The 17,713-nt window shown below is 43.2% G+C and overlaps 1 protein-coding gene across 2 annotated transcripts in view; it reads left to right on the top strand.

Moving 5' to 3' along the window:
- The window catches only part of SUSD1 (sushi domain containing 1), a 128,807-nt gene that overhangs the window by 105,063 nt on the left and 6,031 nt on the right, over positions 1–17,713 (top strand). The window contains exons 13-14 of one of the 2 annotated variants that reach the window (XM_011992456.1): positions 5,522–5,780; positions 11,726–11,765. In XM_011992456.1, the coding sequence (XP_011847846.1) occupies positions 5,522–5,780; positions 11,726–11,765 (299 nt within the window). The remainder of the gene's footprint in view (positions 1–5,521; positions 5,781–11,725; positions 11,766–17,713) is intronic. The other variant, XM_011992458.1, reaches the window with a different exon arrangement.

Consider the following 17,713-nt stretch of genomic DNA (forward strand, 5'->3'; position numbering starts at 1 on the left):
TGCGTGGCCTGGTTCTTAACAGGCCACAGACTGGTACTGGTCCACCACCTGGGGTTGGGAACCCTGGCTATAGGGCAAATGTAGACCAGGCTTCAGGCTTACCTTGACTCAGGTTTGCCTAGAGATGGACAGTGGGACTAGGAGGTGGGAAATCACCTGTTCTGTCTTCAGGCAGCCCCCACCTCACAAAAAAAAAAAAAAAAGAAAAAAAAAAAAAAAAAAGAAAGAAAGAAAGAAAGAAAGAAAGAAAAATAAAAAAAATAAGGATGGGTCCACGTGGGAGCTAGCTGTTTCACAAATCACAGGGATGGATGGAAGGCCAGGTGCAAGCTCTTTTCCCAATACTTTGGAGAGGGAAGAAGTTCCTACCTTGCATGGGTAGGAACCCCACGAGAGGGAGCAAATGATTGCTTCTACAAACATCATCCACTTGGTAGCCCTGTTGAGATTAAGTAAGATGAGGCATATGTACAACACCTCTAGTGTGAATGGTTAGTGCCCAGTATGTCTTACTTAGCATGTTACCCACAAGGCAGAATGGTAGTTAGCACATTTATACCATGACTAACTACCAGTGAGGTGCAAGAACGCTGGTGTCAGCCAGTCAGTGTAGTTTCCTCCTGATGGGAAACCTATTTGGGAAATCTTGTTGCTGGGAGCGTGAAAATAAGGACAGAGAGCTCTGTGATTATAAAGGATATAGAAGGCTGATGTGGTGGTCTTCCCCACGAAATAGGAATCTACCCACCAAGCAAACTGTAATGCCCACCACATCTATCCTCTGCCAGTGCCACAGTATACTCATCACTTCTTTTTATTTTGGCAAAATACACATAAGATGTGCCATTTTAACATCTTGAAGCACACAGTTTATTGGCATGTTGTGCAACCATCACCACTGTGTATTTCCAAGATTTTTTCATCACCCCAAGGAGAACCTCTGTGACCATTAAGCAATATGTTCCCATTCCCTACATGCCTCTTCCACCCCCAGCAACCTCTTCTTTCTCTGTGAATTTGCCTATGTTAGATTTTTCATCTAAGTGGAATGGTACAGAATCTGTCCTTTTGTGCCTGGTGTATTTCACTTAGCATGATCATCCACATTGTGGCATGTACAGAATAGGCGCCTCGCTTCTGAAATTAAAACTTTCCTTTTAATAGCCCTCACGAGGACCTCTTTTGTCCTGCTTTTTACTTGTTCCGGTCACACCCCTTCTCTTCTTTTCAACATGTTTTCAGAGCCTCCCCTGCCGGAAGTAGAATTTTTTACGGTGCACGGAGGACCTCTACCACGCCTCAGACTGAGGAAAGCCAAGGAGAAAAATGGACCAATCAGGTCAGTAGCTGTCCTTTCTCCACGGTTGCCCAGTGATCCCCACGGAGTGATTTGGAAACTTTGATTTTGGTGAGGAGAAGACTTCTGTGTTGGTGGCTGTACTTGGGTTGTTAGAACAACGCAGCTGGGGCCTCTTTTGTTTCCTTGGGTACAGAGTGGCCTTTAATCCCAACCAGCATCCTTTCTAATGGAGAGAGAGACTTCTTTTTTTTTTTTTTCTTTGAGTTGGAGTCTTACTTCCGTCACTCAGGCTGGAATACAGTGTTGCGATTTCAGCTCACTGCAACCTCCACCTCCTGAGTTCAAGTGATTCTCCTTCCTCTGCCTCCTGAGTAGCTGGGATTACAGGTGTGCGCCACCACACCTGGATAATTTTTGTATTTTCAGTAGAGACAAGGTTTTGCCATGTTGGCCAGGCTGGTCTCGAACTCCTGACATCAGGTGATCCACCTACCTTGGCCTCCCAAAGTGCTAGGACTATAGGCGTGAGCCACCGCACCTGGCCACATAGAGAGACTGCTAAAGGACCATATATACAAGCATTTGGGCAGTTTAGCTCAAGAAATTAAATCCATTCCTTTGGTCACTGGGCAAGCATGGGTTACGTGCTTAGGACTTGTCACGATTGTCCTTTGCACTCATGTCTCATAGTATATCCTTTATGGATAGGGGGGTCAGGGGCATCATTTCATTTCTCAAAGGCAGAATATGTTGCCCTGTATGTAAGGTTGGTCTTGCGGGATGTGCAGTGGTTTCTGAAAAGATCATTTAGGTAAATCTTTTTGTTTTTTCTTGTATTGAGTTATGGGCAAGACACTGTGTAATTAATGACTGCTTCTGGGATTCCAGATGGCATTAGGATGGAATTAATTTACCTCAGTTGGATGACTACACTGTGTTCAGTTAAATAGTTTATTTGCAAAGGTCACGGCAGGATTAGGAAAGTAGCATCAGTCCCTTTTTTAGAGAGGAAGATTGAGGTTGGAGTGGAGAGATGAACAGCTTGCTCAGAGCACCAGGTCAAGGAGCTGAAAATGTACATGGCCTCACCAACCTTGCCTTTGTCTCTCCTGACCCTTCAGCAAAATCAAGGTTAAAAAAAAAAGTGAGATGTTATAAAATTACAAAAAAGAAAGTCTGGTGATATTATCTGTATATCCATTTATAATAAAACTTAGGGTTTTCCTGCTTTTATATTCATTTAAATTCAGTAAATGTGCAAAGATCTTTCCAGGGATGGACATTGTATAAATTGTTCTGATTCTTGACAAATTACCAGAAGGCATTGTAATTCTGTCATTATAAAGAGAACAGAAGTTGTGAGGTCACTTCCTGAGAGCATTTGCAAGAAAAAATGTGACATTTATGTCAAATAATGACATAATGCAAAAAGAAAAGCCAAATGACAGCTTACGTTTGTGGCTAGATGCTGGCCAGCGCCTCCAAAACAGGAAGTGGAGATCTGTGAGTCATTCAAGGGAGTGTGGTAGTGAAAAAGAGGAGAAAAGTCCTTCCAGAACAGTCATATTCCAAACAGCCACAGTTGCTTCTCTAACGTCACATGGCTAATTACCAGCAGGCAGGATGGTTTCCTAAGCCTGACTACCTGCTTTGAGCTGGGAGGTAGCGGCTTTGCCAGTGTGTGAGACAGGCCTGAGTCTGCTCTTGCATGGTTTAGGGACAATGTCTTGGGGTACATAATGGAGCAAGGTACCTGGGACCAAGCCTCTCCTGAGCTTGCTGATGTTAGGCAGAGGATGGAGCCTGTTGCTGGGGTGCCTTAATGCTCGTGTCTCCCACACCTGCCAGATAATAGGAATCACCTGGGGGCTTTATCGGCGATACAGATTCCCAGACTCTACTCCTAGAGATTTTGATTCAGTAGGTCTGGGATGAGGTCGGGGAAGTTGTATAATAATCAGGCAACACAGGTGATTACAATCAGGCTAATTGGGAAGCTGCTTCATACTCTGTCAGTGATGCCTCTAGTGAGCAATGTACAGAACCAAATGGGCACAAGTGAGCCTTGACCACCACCACCTGCATGGAAAGATGAGAGGGATTTGAAGATGTACTTATGGACAGCACGGAGGTGCTGCAACATTTACTGTCTTACCTGCGGCTATGACATAGGGATGTTTTCAAGTCTCGGGGCAAGTTTGTTGTTACAGGTGTTCCCCATAGGCAGTGGATGCTTAATAAATGTTTACTGGTGGTGACAACTTATTGCCCTGCAGGTTTTACTTTGTCTCTTTTGTAGAAAGCCCTTGGCTGAAAGTGAGCCAAGACTTTATGAAAATCAGGACGCTTGGCCAGGCACGGTGGCTCACACCTGTAATCCCAGCACTTTGGGAGGCAGAGGCAGGCGGATCACTTGAGGTCAGGAGTTCAAGACCAGCCTGGCCAACATGGTGGAACCGCATCTCTACTAAAAATACAAAAACCAATTAGCCGGGCGTAGTGGCGAGTGCCTGTAATCCCAGCTACTCAGGAGGCTGAAGCAGAAGAATCGCTTGAACCTGGGAGGCAAAGGTTGTAGTGAGCTGAGATCACACTGCTGCACTTCAGCCTGGGCAGCAAAGCAAGACTCCTTCCTAAAAAAAAAAAAAAAAAGAAAAGAAAAGAAAGAAAATCAGTGCCCCGAGGATACCTAGGATGTCTGGGAACCTAGTGGGGGGAGACTTTCCATATCCAACACCCACTGTGGAGGTGGGTGCCCTCTTCTTAATCTCATGATTCATGAGCTCTTAGGAAGTAGGAGATAGGGCATTTGGCATGTGAAGCAGGAAGTTCAAATTTACTGGTAAAATAGAATTACATGGCCTAATGAGTTTTGGAAATTACCCTAATCATATTTCACACTGATGTATGCTTTTCTTCTTTTCTGAAATTTCAACTCAAGAATCATTCATTGTTGGTGGCGGAGGGGCGGGGCGGGGGTCGGGGGGGCTATCATTACCAAAGAACTGTGCAAGGATTTGCAAGAATACAAGAGTCAGTCATTCAGATCCCTGCTATCAAGCCTGATAGGGACAGCAGATGCTCAACACGGTACTAGAGGCAGGAGCTAAGTACTGGATAGATGGGAATTGAAGGGAAGCGTGATCCATTCTCAGTGCATTTTTATTCTCACACTTCCTTTCACTGCCAGGCTTTCTATTTGATGGGATGAATAATGAAACACATAACAAAAACAATACCCATTTGTTAGTGTGTTTTTCTGTCCACAATTGGGGAACAGTTTTTACAGTGCATACATGACATATTACTGTTCTGGCTGTTTCAGGATGTTGTCAGACTGGATTAACTCATGGTGACTCTGCACTCTTGGCGTCTCATTTATTTCACATGAACTTTGGTATCAGCCCATGAACTGTAGGGAATGTAAATCACATGAGTTCTGTTTCAGGTCACCACATGATTGTCTGCAGCCTTTTTTCCGGACTTAGTACATTCACTGTGGTAGGCACTCGGTCTCCATGTGACTGCTAAACCCTTTGCACAGCTGGGCTTTATTTGCCCACGTGAAAATCACTGATTAGGTCAACTTTATGACACACACACAGCACAGGGCAGTGATATGTGCAACTTCTCCCAGCTAAAGAGGATGTACTTGGCATCTCTCTGCAGCCAGAACTTGGAGAGGTCCCTTGCCCCGTATCATCTGGCATTAACCCTTTAGGTTCAAACTGGAATTGCATGATGGTTGGAGCTGTCAGACTATAAATCCCACATGGGCCAGGACTTTTTCTTGTCTAGTGTTGTGTCTCCAGTACCTAGAAAGAGGCTTATCTCGGCTGGGTGCAGTGGTTCACACTTGCAATCCCAGCACTTTGGGAGGATGAGATGGGTGGATCATGAGGTCAAGAGACCGAGACCAGCCTGGCCAACATGGTGAAACCCCATCTGTACTAAAAATACAAAAGCTAGCTGGGCGTGGTGGCATGCGCCTATAGTCCCAGCTACTTGGGAGGCTGAGGCAGGAGAATCACTCAAACCTGGGAGGTGGAGGTTGCAGTGAGCTGAGATTACACTACTGCACTCCATCCTAGTGACAGAGCAAGACTCTGTCTCAAAAAAAAAAAAAAAGGCTTATCTCATAGCGGGTATTCAATAAATATGAATGAATGAATGAACTCCCCATGCAAGGGTCTGATGGACACTTCCGTTTTTTTCTTCCAGTTCATATCAGGTGTTAGTGCTTCCCTTGGCCCTCCAAAGCACATTTTCTTGTGATTCTGAAGGCACTTCCTCCTTCTTTAGCAACGCCTCTGATGCTGATGGATACGTGGCTGCAGAACTACTGGCCAAAGATGTTCCAGATGATGCCATGGAGATACTTATAGGAGACAGGCTGTACTATGGGGAATATTATAATGCACCTTTGAAAAGAGGGAATGATTACTGCATTATATTACGAATCACAAGTGAATGGAATAAGGTATCTTTCTTTCCAAGCTCTTCTGAACTCTGTGTTTTCTTCTTCGCATGAAATTCAAATGTTTGAACATTTGTTTTCCCAGTACTTGAGAGGGACACTGCATGTGACAATCATAAAATATGTGTGAATACTTTGCCTTTATGAAGGATGGACAGGTGAAACCCTTACAGATGATAGGCATTCTGAACCTCCTGGGGGACCTTGCTGAATCAGCATTTAGACTGACCTGGTTTTTGTTTTTACCTTAAGCTTTACAGATGCCCTCATTCTATTGCACTACTGGAGTCTAAGTTGGAAAGAAACATCTAGATTCTTTCTTAACTTCCTTGTGCCCCTGCCAGGCTGCTGCCTCTCTCATTCTCCTGGGAAGCAGAAGATTAGGCACAGCACTGGCCTGCTTTTTGCTTACATCCCTTCTGCGACTATGGCATAGGTACCACTTTCCCTTCCGCAGTGCTTAGAAAGGCTGGTGCTCTTCCAGCAGTGGCTTTTTCCTGAGACATGGAACTCAATATTCATTACATAATTAGGAAACATCATGTTGCTGTATTCATCAGTCAGGGATGGAAGACCTGGAAGAACCATTGTGATGGTTGACCTAGGAGAACCCTAAGCTTGTTGTAAATTCATATGGGTTGGTAATGAAAACTAGAAGGATTATATTAATGGTAATACAAACATCTCTTGACTGATGAATTTGAGATAAAATTATGTTGTCATTTTGAGTGTAAGGTTCATCACATATTTAAAACTGAGACACTCTATTAAATTCTGTGTGGGATGCAAATGTAATGTGTCATGAACATGCTTGCTATAAAACCAATAGTTACTTGTAAGACTGTTCAAGTATCAAAGATGTCTAGCAGTGCTTTGTGACAATAATGTAGGAATAAAGAAAGGAAAGTTAAAGCCCCGAAATATATTGCCCTGAACTTACTAAAAAGGTATTTACAACTTAGACAAGGCTTTTTCATTAGAAAATTACTTGGGGTTCCTGACTTGGAGTTTTTAGCCATAGACAAAACACTGACAGTACAACATGAGTGAAATTTAGAGATGGTTCAGAGAGCTATTGTCCTAGATTAAGACTTTGGTTGGGGAGGGTGTATTAGTCAGCTTGGGCTGCTATAGTGAAATATGGTAGACTGGGTAGCTTAGGCAACAGACATTTATTTCTCACAGTCTGTGCTGGGAAGCCCAAGATCAAGGTGCCAGCTGATTCAGTTCCCCAGTGAGGACTGTCTTCCTGGTTTGTGGACAGCTGCCTTCTTACAGTGTCCTCACATGGTGGGGATTGAGTGGGTTGGGGAAAGCTCTGATTGCTCTTCCTCTATTTATTAGGACACTTATCCCATCATGAGGTCTCCATGCTTATAACCTCTTCTGGATCTATTTCTTTCCCAAAGATCCTGCCTCCAAATACCATCACATTGTAGATTAGGGCTTCAACATGTGAATTCAGAGCAGGAGGTGGGTGGTGAGCAGGGGCATAGACATTTAATGCATAACAGAGGGAATGAAGTTGGAGGTTAGGACAAGAATTCTGGTTTATTAGCCAGGCATGGTGGTATGTGCCCATAGTCCCAGCTACTTGGGAGGCTGAGGCAGGAGGATTTCTTGAGCCTGGGAGGCAGAGGTTGCACTGAGCCGAGATCATGCCACTGCACTCCAGCCTGGGCAAGAGAGTGAGACCCTGTCTCACACATACACACAAAGAATTCTGGTTTATAGGAAACTTTCCTGTGATGTCATTGATACTCTTTTTCATGTAGCTGAAAAAAAGAATATACGCTTATTCTTTAGGATGTTAAAGGAGATGAAAGGGCTTTGAAAAAACTTATATTTAGATCTACATGTTTGAACTGCGATGACTTTCCCATGGGTTTCAACTATATTTGTGTGATATTACAATAAAATCGGTAGTGATTTAATTTTAATTTCTAATTGTGGTAAAATATATACAATATAAAATTTACTGTCTTAACCATTTTAAAGTGTCATTTGATGGCATTAAATTCATCCACATTGTTGTGCAACCAATGTCCAAAACTCTTTTTATCTTGCAAAACAAACTTTATACCCATTAAATGACTCCCCATTCCTTCCTTCCCACAACCCTTGGCAACCAACATTCTACTTTCTGTCTTTTTTTTTTTTTTTTTGAGGCAGAGTCTTGCTCTGTTGCCCAGGCTGGAGTGCAGTGGCGCGATCATAGCTCACTGCAGCCTCAACCTCCTGGGCTCAAACGATACTGGTGCTTCCGCCGTCTGAGTTAACTTGGACCACAGGTGCACACCATCATGCCTGGCTAATTTTTAATTTTTATTTCTTATAGAGATGACGTCTCTCCATGTTGCCCAAATTCCTAGGCTCAAGTGATCCTCCCACCTTCACCTCCCAAAGTGTTGAGATTACAGGCATGAGCCACCACGCCCGGCCCTGCTTTCCATCTTTATGAATTTGACTACTCTAGGTACCTCATATAAGTAGGATCATTCAATATTTTCTTTTTGTGACTGGCTTATTTCATTTAGCCTAAAGTCCTCTAGGTTCACTCATGTTGTGGCATGTGTCAGAATTTCCTTCCTTTTTAAGACTGAATAATATTCCATTATATGAGTGTACCACGTTTGTTTATTCACTTATTCGTGGATGAATAATGGGATATTTTCCACCTTTTGGCTATTATGAATAATGCTGCTATGAACATTGGTGTGCAATATCTGTTTGAGTCCCTGCTTCCAGTTCTTTTGTGTATATACCTGGAAGTGGAATTGCTTGATCAAATGATAATTCTATGTTTAATTTTTTGAGGAACTACCGTACTGTTTTCCATAGTGCTATACCATTTTCTATTCCCACTAGCAGTGCGTAGGGGTTCCAATTTGTCCATGTCCCTGCTAACACTTACTGTTTTCTGTTTTATTTTCTTATAATAGGCATCCTATTATAAGATAGGGTGTGAGGCGACATCTTTTGTTTTGGAAGTGGGGGATGGGGGTCTCACTTTGTTTACCAGGCTGAAGTGCAGTGGCCCAATCACAGGTCACTGTAACCTTGACCTCCCTGGTGTCAGGTGATCCTCTCACCTCAGCCACCTGAGTAGCTGGGACTACAGGTTCATGCTATCACGCCTGACTAATTTTTCTATTTTTTGTAGAGACAGGATTTTGCCATGTTTCTCAGGCTGGTCTTGAACTCCTGGGTTCAAGAGATCCACCTGCCTTGGCTTCCCAAAGTGCTGGGATTATAGGCATGAGCCTCCCAGCATGAAATGGCATCTTATTGTGGTTTTGGTTTGCATTTCCCTAATGACTAGTGGTGTTGACCACCTTTTCATGGGCTAATCAGCCATTTGTGTATCTTCTTTAGAGAAATGTCTATTTAAGTCCTTTGCTCATTTTTGAACTGGGTTTTTTTTTTGTTGTTTTTGTTAAGTTTTAAGAGTTCTCCATACATTCTGGATATTACTGTAATCCCTTGTGAAATACGTGATTTGCAAATATTTTCGTCCATTCCGAGGGTTGCACTTTTACTATCAATAGTGCCCTTAGATGCATAAAAGTTTGAAATTTTGATGATGTTCAGTCTGTCTATTTTTTCTTTTGTTGCTTATGTCTTGTCATAGCCAAGAAGTCATTGAGAAATCTGGTTTCAGGAAGCTTTTCCTCTATGTTGTCTTCTAAGAGTTTTATCATTTGAGGTCTTATATTTAGGTTTTTGATCCATTTTGAGTTTATGTTTCATATGGTGTTAGGTAAGGGTCCAAATTCATTCTTTTATATGTAGATATCCAGTTTTCCTAGTACCATTTGTTGAAAAAACTTTTTTTTTTTTGAGATGGTGACAAAGTGAGACACTTGGAGTGCAGTGGTGCAATCATGGCTCACTGCAGCCTCGACCTCCTGGGCTCAGATGATCCTCCTGCCTAAGCCTCCCACGTAGCTGGGACTACAGTTGTACAGCACCATGCCTGGCTAATATTTAACAATTTCTTGTAGAGATGGCGTCTCCCTATGTTGCCCAGGCTGGTCTCAAACTCCTGGGCTTAATGACTTCTCCTACCTCAGCCTCCCAAAGTACTGGGATTACAGGTGTGAGCCAGTGTGGCCAGCCTGAAAAGACTGTCTTTTCCCCATTGAATGGTCTTGGCACTCTTGTTAACAATCATTTGACATAATGCAAGGGTTTATTTCTAGGTTCTCTATGCTGTTCCATTGGACTATATGTCTATCTTTATGTTACTACCACACTGTTTTGTTTACTGTAGCTTTGTAGTAAATTTTGGAATCGGGGGTGTGAGTCTTCCAATGCCCCCATTTTGTTTTTCCCTTTGTGCATCTGTCCCAGTAAATAGCATCGCCATGCCTCCCGTTGCTAAGACAGAAACCTGTGAATAGTTCTTGTCTCTTCCTTCTTTCTTACCTTCTTATCCAGATCATCAGCAAATCATGTTAATTCTACTACCTTAATTCTGTTTAAAATCATTCTTTCCTCTCCTTCATCTACACTGCTCAGACGTTGTAATCTCTTGCCTGAACATCACTTTTCTACCATATCTTTCCGTCTCTTATTCTACCCATCTCCTTGCTCCATACCACTGCCAACATGAGTTTTATAAAATGCAAGTATGATCAAAGCATTTCAGTTTAATAAGCTCCCTTCTTCACCTGGCCCCTGCCAGTTTCTCTCCTTTGATATACTCCATTCCCCCAAATTGCCTTGCTATTTAAAGTCCCTTCCATTCTCCAGGGTCTTGAAATATGTCCTTGACTGGTTATTCTTGCACATTACCTTCCATTTCTAATATCTGCACTTATGGCTATTTTAAGCTTTTCTCAGAATTTTTTTTTTTTTTGAGATGAAGTCTCACTCTGTTGCCCAGGCTGGAGTGCAATGGTGCGGTCTCGGCTCACTGTACCTCTGCCTCCTGGGTTCAAGTGATTCTCCTGCCTCAGCCTCCCAAGTAGCTGGGAGTACAGGTGCCCACCACCACACCTAGCTAATATTTGTATTTTTAGTAGGAATGGAATTTTACCATGTTGGCCAGGCTGGTCTTGAACTCCTGACCTCAGGTGATCTGCCCATCTCAGCCTCCCAAAGTGCTGGGATTACAGGTGTGAGCCACTGTGCCCAGCAGCTTTTCTCAGAATTTTTAAGCTTAAATAAAAAAAAATTAATAAAATCCAAACCAGAATGCCCAAGGCTGTCATTTGAAAGAGAATCTCCTAAAGACATTGGAAGGATCCTTCTCTAACCCTCACCATTCAGCTTCCCCTGGGGAATATTTTCAAGTCTTACACAGAGCAAGTCCCCAGCATTTGTAACAGCTTATTTATGATATAAATAAGCATATCATAATGACGGGGGTAACAGGTGTTCATTCCACTGAATCTATAGGTTTCTTCTATTATGGATGAGCTTTCATATATGTTCCTGTTGCTTTCTTCCTGGTTCATGGACACATTTTGGGTAACTGATGTTGCCAAGTGACATCTAGATAGGTGAAGTATTATATACTGGGACTTCTCATAGCTTTGCCTCTAACATGCATCACTACTTCTTGCTGAACCTTCTGAACAAGTGACCTCAGGATCCTTTTCAGCATAGTTCTCCCGGCAGTCCATGCCAGTTGCTGAGAGCTGGCCAGGGGAAGGATCCTTTTTGTCACTCCTGTTGTTGGCCTATCATGTGTACTTTCCAAGACCTACTGGAAACCTATAGAAGTGATCTGTAGGGTCACTTATGTCCATGCAACCCATGCCAGTCCCTTGAACACTTAGTGATATCACAAGATATTAGAGGTAGATTGGACTTTAAATGTCTAGTTCAAATTAAGAGATTGAAAAAGCTGAAACTCAGAGGGCTTCAGCCTCCAAACTATGTTATTTAAACTAACACTGTGTGCCACCTAGTTAAACGCATTGCTATGTTTTCCTTTATAGGTGAGAAGACACTCCTGTGCAGTTTGGGCTCAGGTGAAAGGTAAAATTATTTTCTGCCTATGAATGCTGTTGTTATTTCTCTTCTGCAGCATCAAGTTCATATTGATGAGATCTGTTTATAAAATTGTCACTGGTGACCAGAAGCCAATTCATACATATAAGCAAAAAGCTTCATAGCTGAAAAAAATGGGAGGAGGGTGAGTGGATGGGAGCTTATGGAATTAGACAAAGAGCTACCCCACCAAGGCTCCAGGAACTGGGACTGGGGACTTAATGCCATGAATGGGACTTCTCTATCTTTCTCTTTTTTCAGTTCTCTGTTTCTAAGCGTGACTTAGCTTCATTTTCTTCTGCTATAAGACCTGTGAAAGGGGGGTATGGCAAGCTCCCCTAGCTTACCAATTTCACTGGGAAAACATAGCTTTTCAATTCAGGGAAAGATTCTTTCCTCCTAGTTTTAAGTGATTGTCCGTTGGATGAATCACTGTTAATAGGAGATGGGCTAGGATGATTGGCCTCCGTTGGGTTTTAGTCTACTCGTGGCTGGTTGGAGGCAGAGCAGTGTGAACAATAGGTCCACTAGGTTTGCACTGAAAGGGAGACAAAATCCCTATCAAGAAATGGGGCATAGGAAAAGATGCCGAAAAGCCAATACGAGGGCTACAACAGTCCACTACCATTCAGCTGTGTAGCTTGTGCACATACACATATAATATTAAGAAAAACTGTAATCCCAGCACTTTGAGAGGCCGAGGCAGGCGAATCACCTGAGGTCGGGAGTTCGAGACCAGCCTGACCAACATGGAGAAACCCTGTCTCTACTAAAAATACAAAATCAGCTAGGCGTGGTGGCACATGCCTGTAATCTCAGCTGCTCGGGAGGCTGAGGCAGGAGAATCGCTTGAACCCGGGAGGCAAAGGTTGCGGTGAGCTGAGATCGCACCTTTGCACTCCAGCCTGGGCAACAAGAGCAAAACTCCATCTCAACAACAACAACAACAACAACAACAACAACAACAAAATAAGAAAAACATCTTCCCTTAACAAAATGGAACTATCCTATGTATGATCCCACATGGAACCCTAGTGGAAGACAACTCAAAGCTGGGTCTGTTACTGTATCCAGTTTCAAGACCAGGAATCCTGGGGATAGCATCTTCCTCTTGATCAAGTCCAGATGTGTTTCTTGTGCTCTGTTGAGTAATCTATGACTAAATGGCAAATTTAACCAATCTCAAACCATAGTACATAATATGAGAGGGAAAACTGAATAGCACAATAAATACTCTCATTTAGAAAGAAGGAAAAGATAAAGCAATGTACAGTGGTCAGGAGGCCCTGTAGCAATGATCACCTCTTGCTGGACAGGACAAGCAAGCATCCCCTGCCCTGGCAGCAGAATGGGTCACTTGGGTGGTCAGTTTGGGTCTGCCTGATGGGAACTCTTGTCCATTTCCTCCAATGCCTTTCCTTAGAGACGCAGCGGGAACATCTCTACTGAGTGCTGTACAGCTTAAACCTTCTTTGCCTTGGAAGAGTTATCCAGGCGGGGAAATTGCCTTAGGGTTTGAGCAATCACTGGTCCTTGTTTTCCAGGCTCGGGATTTCCCTGGCAGTACAGTACATTTCTTTAAAACCAACAGGCAGCCAGCCAGTGGATTTGATTCCCAGGAATTCCATTAGTTTGTAGCTAATAGCAGAAATCTTGTTGAGTTTATGACCTTGGAATCTGGACCTTTTCCCTGTGGTTTGTGGGTCCTAGCAACAAGCTGTGAAATTCTGCCCTTAGCCCACAGTATCAGTTTAACCCTTTGCCTCCTCTCCCCTGCCTCAAAGCAGCATAAAACAATCAACTGGCATGGTGAGGAAATGCCGGTATAAACTTACTTCCCTAAGGATTCCAGTGGATAGCACTTTCTAATGGGGAATTTTTTATCCTGTCAGTAGAGAATACTGTGCAGGAAATATTTGGGAGGGGCCTGGGGAATTAGGCTTCCTCCATTTGTCGCTTCTCTCCTGATCTTATTTTCATCTTTTAACCTCTGCTGAAACCAACTGCAACAAGGGTAGAGGACTTGGCTTTTCAGCAGGGTGCAAGGCGAGTTACCTGACTGTCAGCCATCTTGGATTGCTGATGACCAGGCAGTGAGGGCCTCTCTTGGCAAAGATGGGTGCTGTTCTGTTTCTGTGTGCAGATGGGCCAAGCTCCCTTTACTTGTAGTACTTTAATGAAGGCCACGAGAAACAGCCACACATTCCAACAGTCATAAGTGTTTCTTTTGCCAGTCCATCCCCTGAAGCTCTAGGATTGGGCATGGCGTTCTCACAAGGAAAAGAGATGGTTTTATCAGAATAATTAAGATGACAAAGCTTCCAGACACAGAAATAATAGCTTCCAGAGTCTACTCTATTCAGCAGCTGTTTGCTATGATTGGAAAACATTCAAACTGGGTAGAAGAAATCGCCAAAGAGCTGGCTGCAGTCATTCTGCTATGATTAAATTAACAGGGAGGATTTTGTTTTGAAAATATCTAAGTGGCTTTGGCAGTGCCCTGGTCTCCCCTCAGCTTAAGAACCAATATTGAAGAAGAGTTTGAGCCTTTGAAATTAAACCGCCGGAAATCTCTGGAAGATAATAGGAAAAACACTGTTCTGTGGAAATTCTGAAGGCAATTCTAGCACATATTTATCTATGTATAACATTTACCTGTGTTGTGCACCCATCTTGGGCAATCTACTTTTTCAAAAAAGTCTGGAGACTGCCATTTCAGAAAGTAATTTGCAGAGAACTGAGATCTAAATTAGTCCTGAAATGGTGCCAGTTCACTTGTGCCAAGCCTCAGCCCCGTTCTGGCCTTTGCCCAGTGACAAATTATGCTATTTACCTTTTGCATATTGCCCCTAGAAGAGCTTTGTAAAGATTACCAGGAAACCAGCAGTCGGTTTGATGGAAGATGCAGAGGCCTGGGCTTATTTGCCTGAGCTCCTGCTACTAATCAGCCAAGTGTCTTTGAAATGATATTTAACTTGGCCAGTTCTCAATCATCCTCTCTCTGGGATCTCTGAGATCCTTTCTAGCCACAGAGTACTATGAGTCTGTGATTTCTTGAGTCACAAAGCAAGGTCGTTTGATATATGTGAGGTGATAATAAGCTGTAATCAGGGAACATTCTCCAGTCGTAAGCACGAAACCTGTGAGTTATTTGTGACTACTCCTTTTTCTCTTTCAGCCCACATTTAGCACCTTGGGCATGCCTCTCTGATTTTCATTTCTGTGTTCACTCCCTGAGCATAGGCCTTCCTACCTGTAGCGGGATGATGGGCAAATCCTCCTTCCTCATCTCCCGTCACAAGAGTTCAGAATTTCCCTCTTCATTCCAGCCTACACACCACCAGCTGACTCGTTTCTAAACTGCAGAACTAATTTTGTTTCCTCTGCTTCCATGGTCCTCCATTATTTTTCAGTTTGGCTTCCAAGTCCTCTGTTTGACACACACATACCCTTCTAATTGCATCTTTTATTCTTCTCCATCCAAACCAATGTTCCAGCTGTTTTCTGGCTATGGCCCACACTTTCTCCTCTTAATATCCTTGCTCATATAATTACTTGATGACTTCCATCTGGATTTCCCAATCACCTACCTGTGAATCTCCACTTATCCCACCTGTTCTTCAAGATTAAAATCAAATGCCCTTTCCTCCCTGAAGCTTTTAAAATTTTTTCAACAGGGCATAATCTGCCCCTCTTCAGCTATTCTGCTATATTTTAGAGCAATGGGTGTGTACTTGTTTTGTCTTCTACTACTAGATCTTCTACTACTAGATTTTACACCCTTGATGGGCATTTGAAGAGCAGGAACAGAGCCTTGCATGCATTAGGTGTTCAATCAGAATGCATTGAACTGGGCTGAATGATTTCTGAGGATCCAGCAGTTAGTTTTATGGGAAATGAAGCATAGTAGGTGCAATACTTATCAAATAAGCCAGAGAAGACTTACATCAAGATATAAACCTAGCGTGTATGTATACATATGTATTTGCTATATATGTACATATATGTGTGTGTGTGTGTAAATATATGTACATATATACATGCACACAATCATTTTAAACCTTCACAGTTGTGATGGGAAGAATTCTAATATGGTTCCCAAATTCCTGGTCTCTGGTATCCATCTACCTTCTCTCAGTTACTCATTCAAAGACTGTTCTAGGTATTGCTGGGAAGGGATTTTGGAGATATATTTAAACTCCCAAATAGGGAGATTATCCAGATAGGCCTGACCTAATCACAGGAGCCCTTTAAATCTGGATCTAGAGGTCAGAGATAGGGGAAGTTGGAGCTTCAAAGAATGAGATGGATTTGACATAGGGAAATTCTCCTGCCAGCTTGAAGATGGAGGGGTCCACTTGGCAAGGAGTGTAGCTTAACAGAAGGAGCTGAGCAAGGCCTGGCTGCAGCTGGTAAGAAAACGGGGACCCTAGTCCTACAACTGCAAGTGTCTTAGTCTGTTTTGTGTTGCTATAACAGAATACTGGAGGCTGGGTAACTTATTAAGAAAAGAGGTTTATTTAGCTCATGAGTCTGTAGGCTGGGAAGTTCAAGAGCATAGTGCTGCATCTGGCTTGCTTCTGGTGAGGGCTGCATGCTCTTCAGAACGATGGCAGAGAAGTGGAAAAGCCAGCAGGTATATACAAAGAGATCACATGATGACACAGGAAGCAAGAAAGAGTCTAGGAAGTTGACTCTTTTTTTTTTTTTTAATTGAGATGGAGTCTTGCTCTGTTGCCCAGGCTGGAGTGCAGTGGCGCAATCTCAGCTCACTGCAAGCTCCACTTCCCAGGTTCATGCCATTCTCCTGCCTCAGCCTCCCGAGTAGCTGGGACTACAGGCGCCCACCACCATGCCCGGCTAATTTTTTGTATTTTTAGTAGAGATGGGGTTTTACCGTGTTAGCCAGGATGGTCTTGATCTCCCGACCTCGTGATCTGCCTGCCTCAGCCTCCCAAAGTGCTGGGATTACAGGCATGAGCCACTGTGCCTGGCCGACTCAATTTTATAACAACCAGCTGCCTGGTAATACAGTCCCTCCAGAGCAAGAACTCACTCACCTCTGAGAGAGGGCATTAGTCTATTCATGAGGGCTCCAATCCCATGACCTAAACAGCTCCCACTAGGCCCCACCTCTTGACACCACCACATTGAGGATTAAATTTCAAGTGAGTTTCAGAGGATATAAACTCAAACCATAGCAACAAGGAACTGAATTTAGCAAATAACCTGAATGAACTTGGAAGCAGATTCTTCTCCAGAGCCTTCAGAAGGAAGTGCAGTCCACCTGAGACCTTGATTCTAGCCTCATAAGGTCCTAATACGGTTTGGTTCTATGTCCCCACCCAAATCTCATGTCGAACTGTAATCCCCATGTATTGAAGGAGGGGCCTGGTGGGAGATGACTGAATCATGGGGATGGATTACCCGCTTGCTCTTCTCATGGTAGAGTTCTCATGAGATCTGGTTGTTTGAATGTGTGTAGCACTTCCCCCTTCACTCTCTCTCTCTCCTGCTCTGGCCATGTGAAGACTGTGCCTGCTTCCCCTTCACCTTCTGCCATGATTGTACATTTCTTGGGGCCTCCCTAGTCTTGCCTCCTGTACACCCTGTGGAACTGTGAGTCAATTAAACCTCTTTTCTTTTAAATTACCCAGTCTCAGGTAGTTCTTTATAGCAGTGTGAGAAGAGACTGATACAGGCCCTGAGCAGAGAACCAGCCACGATGTGCTTGAACTTACCGCCCACAGAATTCTGAGCTGATAAATGGGTTAAAGCTACCTAAGTTTATGGTCATTTGTTAAGCTGCAATAAAAATGGAATATAACAGTGTTGCTAATTTATCAAGCATTATAGATCTCTAAATTAGTTTTCCACTTTGATTTCCTTTGCCATCTTTTGCTCTGAATGGAATTCAAGTGAGAAGACCCTAGAAT

This window comes from Mandrillus leucophaeus, unplaced genomic scaffold (assembly GCF_000951045.1).
Source record: "Mandrillus leucophaeus isolate KB7577 unplaced genomic scaffold, Mleu.le_1.0 Scaffold410, whole genome shotgun sequence".
Classification (NCBI taxonomy): domain Eukaryota; kingdom Metazoa; phylum Chordata; class Mammalia; order Primates; family Cercopithecidae; genus Mandrillus; species Mandrillus leucophaeus.